The sequence below is a fragment of the Ammodytes marinus genome (assembly GCF_949987685.1).
Source record: "Ammodytes marinus genome assembly, chromosome: 11".
NCBI lineage: Eukaryota > Metazoa > Chordata > Actinopteri > Uranoscopiformes > Ammodytidae > Ammodytes > Ammodytes marinus.
The window spans coordinates 3,951,843-3,956,842 of NC_137215.1; the positions used below are offsets into that span (position 1 = coordinate 3,951,843).

The 5,000-nt window shown below is 42.1% G+C and overlaps 1 protein-coding gene across 2 annotated transcripts in view; it reads right to left on the reverse strand.

Annotated features, from left to right (window-relative positions):
• The window catches only part of wdfy4 (WDFY family member 4), a 116,112-nt gene that overhangs the window by 26,661 nt on the left and 84,451 nt on the right, over positions 1 to 5,000 (reverse strand). For both annotated transcript variants that reach the window (XM_080037131.1, XM_080037130.1), the window contains exon 46: positions 994 to 1,142. In XM_080037131.1, coding sequence (XP_079893257.1) covers positions 994 to 1,142 — 149 coding nt within the window. The remainder of the gene's footprint in view (positions 1 to 993; positions 1,143 to 5,000) is intronic.

Sequence of the window (5,000 nt, forward strand, 5' to 3'; positions counted from 1 at the left end):
AATATGAAGGTGTATTGAACTCTGAGATAGTATATGTAGTATAAATGTGCAAAAAAAAATTGAAATCGGATCATCCTAGCCTGAGAAAAGGCAGAAAGAGTGTTTTATGGTCTCACTGTCTAACCCTACATTTTCCTTCTTGTGACATCACAGTAAGGGTCAGGATTAACAGGACAGCTGGCCCAAGGGAAGACTGAGGAAAGACTGAGGGAAGAAAAACCTCATTCATTATATTATAATAGTGATTTTATAATGATAGAACGCTGGTTCCGTATGGGTGAAGTATTCCTTAAATTCTCTGAGTTTAAGTCTTCTATTACAGTATGTCGGAAATATAAGATTTCCCCGACACTATGAATTTGTTTTTATTAAACTATTCAAACCACACAGTACAATAGCATTTTGCAGTATTCATCTTTATTCTTGAAATGTATTCGACAAAATGGAAAGAAAAAACTTCCTTATCTGATTTTCTGTTCTCTTCCGTCGTGCTAAAACTCTTCTGTCCTTTAGTAAGTAGTGTAGTAAAAAATAAACAGTGGTTGCGTTCCGAATCGCATACTCTTTCTTTTTTCTATTCTACATACTACATCCGACGATAAAAAGAATCTAGTTAGGATGCAGTATGCATACTATTGGGACATACTTTACTCTCTTATTTCATCATAACATTGCGCCTTAATCTTGCCTCTTGCTTTTATATCCGTCGCATCCCCGTTTGTTTTCATATGGAGGCTTCGTCGATGTGACGTCACTTCACGTGCGCACTGGATTGTGGGTCAGAATCGCCCAAATAGGATGCAGTTTTCAACACTAACAATCTTGGCCGCATGAAGTAGGACATCCGGGTACTTCTAACCATCCTAAATCTGGCCACAAGAATCGGGACATCCTAAATCTGTTTTCTACATACTATATAGTAGAAAGTATGCGATTCGGAACGCAACCAGTATGTGATTTGGAAACCCAGGGTATAGAGTATATACTATGTACCTGGTGGGATAGTGTGTCCTGCAGCAGACGTCTCCAGATGAGCTGAGGGTGAATCCCTCACAGAGCAGCAGACTGTCCTTCCCAAAGAGCAGCACGCCCTCCGTCACTCTGAGGCCGCTCACCATCACTACACACATCTTAGCTTTCACCTACAGACACAGACAGACAGACAGACAGACAGACAGACAGACAGACAGACAGACAGACACAGACAGAGAGAGCGATAAATGGTAAAATTGTAAATGGACTTGACTTATATAGCGCTTTTTAGCCGATTTTCTCAGCCCCAAAGCGCTTTACATTTCTTACCACATTCACCCATTCACACACACTCATACACCGATGGCAGCAGCTGCCATGCAAGGCGCTCTCTGAACCATCGGGAGCAATGTGGGGTCAGTGTCTCTTTTCCCAGGGACACTTGGACATGTGGCGGGAAGACGGGGGATCGAACCACCGACCCTGCACTCTAGAGGACGACTGCCCTACCCACTTCGCCACTGCCGCCCATAGAGAGGTACTTTAAAGGTGCAGTGTGTACAATTTATTGGCATTTTCAAGAACAGACTAGCAGAAATGTAATGTTCACATTCTAGCGATCGCCAAACGAGTTGAATCAAAGCTGACTAAGCCTATCAGCTCCACAAAACTCTCTGTATTGTGTTGTTGACGGTAATTATTTAGAATTCCTCATGGGGGCAACATAAGTTACGCACTGTATCTTTAAGTTTAAGCCCTATGCCATGAGTGAGTATATAGACAATACACATCAGCACAATTCTCTCGCGGGACATGACATGGCAGCGTCGCAGGCTCCTCCAGGCTTAAGTTGATTGATCATTTTAATCACACATTTTAATCATTATTAAAAAGACACAGTTGAACACTTCATTATCACAGCTGATGGATGGGGAGGAGTTGAAAGACCGCCCCCTTTTTCTCAAGCCAAAGTGGACACACACACATGCTCTGGTTGTAGCTAGTGTTAACGCTAAATGCATTATGTGATAATGTGTGTGTGTGTGTGTGTGTGTGTGTAGCCTAATTCTATTGTCTGGCCCTTCATTTCACAGCGAGTGTGTGTGTGTGTGTGTGTGTGTGTGTGTGTGTTTGCACCTGGCTGTCTCCCTTCGGGACGTCGCGCCCAAAAAACCATATGGGGCTCCAACATAGCCTCAGGACAGGCACAATTTATACTAATCAAATCACACAGAGTCTCACACACACACACACACACACACACACACACACACACACACACACACGGTCATTATTAGGAGTATTAATCACTGCCACCCACACAATAGGAAACCTGCTAAGTGATCAGAACCTCTTGACTTGATTTTCACAGGGAGAGATACGCTGCTATTGATAAAACCATTTGTCGTGAGAAAGCGCTTAAGGCCAGACACAGGATGCATAAATAGTTATATATATATATATATATAGTTTCAAGATAATTTTTGGGCATTTTCAAGCTTTATTTGACAGTATAGAGAAAAACAGTTGAAATGGGGAGACAGAGAGAGAGAGGGGATGACCTGGAGTAAAGGTCCACGGGTCGGATTTGAACCCGTGACCCCTGCGACAAGGACTGAGCCAATATGGTACACGCTCTATCCACTACGCCACCGCAGCGCCCAATATAGTCGTTTCTGGCGCTGGTACATTTTTGACCATTATCTAATCATTCGTTTGTTTCAATACTCTCAATCTCAACTTCTAAAGCACTTACATCAACTAAACAACCATAGTAATTCTTAGCGCTATTCTGAAGGTTATTACAGAAGGATTTGTTCATATGTTGTTAATCGGCTGACGTTTAAGACCTGTATACATTATTTTTTGGATCTATATATTAAAAAAGATGCACATAATTAGTGAGATATTGCCAAATTTGCATATTTATTCAAACATTACTGATTTTTATTTTTATTTTTTTATGCTTTATTGATAGTGTAGAGACAGAGTTGAAATGGGGCAGAGAGGGGAGTGACATGCAGAGAACGACCGCGGGCTGGAATCAAACCCGGGTCCGCTGCTGGCCGAGGCCCATGGCATGGGGGGGACGCCCTACCAACTGGGCTAAGGGTGCCCCACTGAATTAAAAAAAAAAAAAAAAAACATTGTGTTAATGTAAGTTATCAAATAGCAAAGTTTCATGGCGATATCTATACGTTAAAAATGTGTTACCCTATTCACCTCCTGTATTGTTTCTTAAAATGATTCAAGGTCATCAATATCTCACATTGAGCTGTATCATGGCTAGATTTAAATTTTATGGCATTTTTTATCAGTTAACACAGACTGGCATCAGTCCGACTGTCCCTTAACAATTACTAGATTTCAGAAAATTAAAAAATAATTGTTAAATGTATTGTTAACAGAGATTAAATACATAACAATAAACTTGTTTCCTTATCGCATTACTGTGCTGTGGACAGATAGGCATGTTATCTGTGTGTGTGTGTGTGTGTGTGTGTGTGTGTGTGTGTGTGTGTGTGTGTGTGTGTGTGTGTGAGATTTAGCTGATGATGGGAAGAAGCAGAGAAGGAGGAGGACGTTTATTGAGTGAGAGCCTAATGTCAGCCCATTGATTTATCCCCACACACATTACTGTCATAATCACACTATCGGCGCTGGCAAGCTAATTATGACTGGGTCTCCCTTTGTGTGTTACTGTGTGTGTGTGTGTGTGTGTGTGTGTGTGTGTGTGTGTGTGTGTGTGTGTGTCTCGAGGTGTGTTTTTGTGTGCATCTAAAAGTGTGTGTATGTGTGTTTATGTGTGTGTGAGTGCGTGTGTGCGTATGTCTCTTAAAGCATGTGTGTGTTACTGTGTGTGTCTGTGTGTGTGTATTTTTTCTAAAAACGTGTGTATGCATATTTGTTTATGTCTAAAGCGAGTGTAAAATTGTGTTATTGTGTCTCTAAAAGCATGTGTGTATGTGTGTGTAAAGGTGTGTATGTGTGTGAACTAGTCCGTTAGTGTGCGTGTTTGTGTGTGTGTATATGTGTGTGTGTGCGCATTCTTCAGAGCTAATGACTATGTTTATTTGACAGGAAGCTCAGCAGGAGTCACCACACTAACCCACTGCAAGACAACAAGACACACACACACACACACACACACACACACACACACACACACACACACACACACACACACACACACACACACACACACACACACACACACACACACACACACACACACACACACACACACACACACACACACACTTCACTAAACGGGTCTAAAGACAGCTTGCATCACCTCCTACTGTTTTTATTAATACTTCTGTCAGAAACATTAAAAGGCGCGGCTGGTTGCTGCGGCGATGAGAGTCCCCGTCAACATTCCGTCGCGGTTTATAAAAAAAACACACAAAGCCAGGATCAGCGCCTGAAAGAGACACACACACACACACACACACACACACACACACACACACACACACACACACACACACACACACACACACACACACACACACACACACACACACACACACACACACACACACACACACACACACACACACACACACACACACACACACACACACACACACACACACACACACACACACACACACAGAAAGAAGAAGAAGTAGCCCGGGCTGAGCTGGGCCTTCACATTAAAACGTTCACACTAATGAGGAGAGATTATATTCTGATAGCAGCGCTGCGCTATCGAAATCCCTGAGTCTACGAGAGATGATTATCATTCTGGATATTTATTATTAGCAGGATGAGAAGAAGGAGGAAGTGTGTGTGTGTGTGTGTGTGTGTGTGTGTGTGTGCGTGTGTAGGCATGCTGTTTTTCTTAAGCTCAGGATACCAACTAGAGGCGGGCATTTTTTTGGGTATCCTCGTGAGTCAATTTCACTATTTCAACACGTGAATGCAGGTCAACAGGTCATTTCTAATATAAATAAAGGCTATTATTTTTAAATTCTAAGTAATTCAAGGATGAACTGTTTCGATTTTGGAGGCCAAAGGTCAAA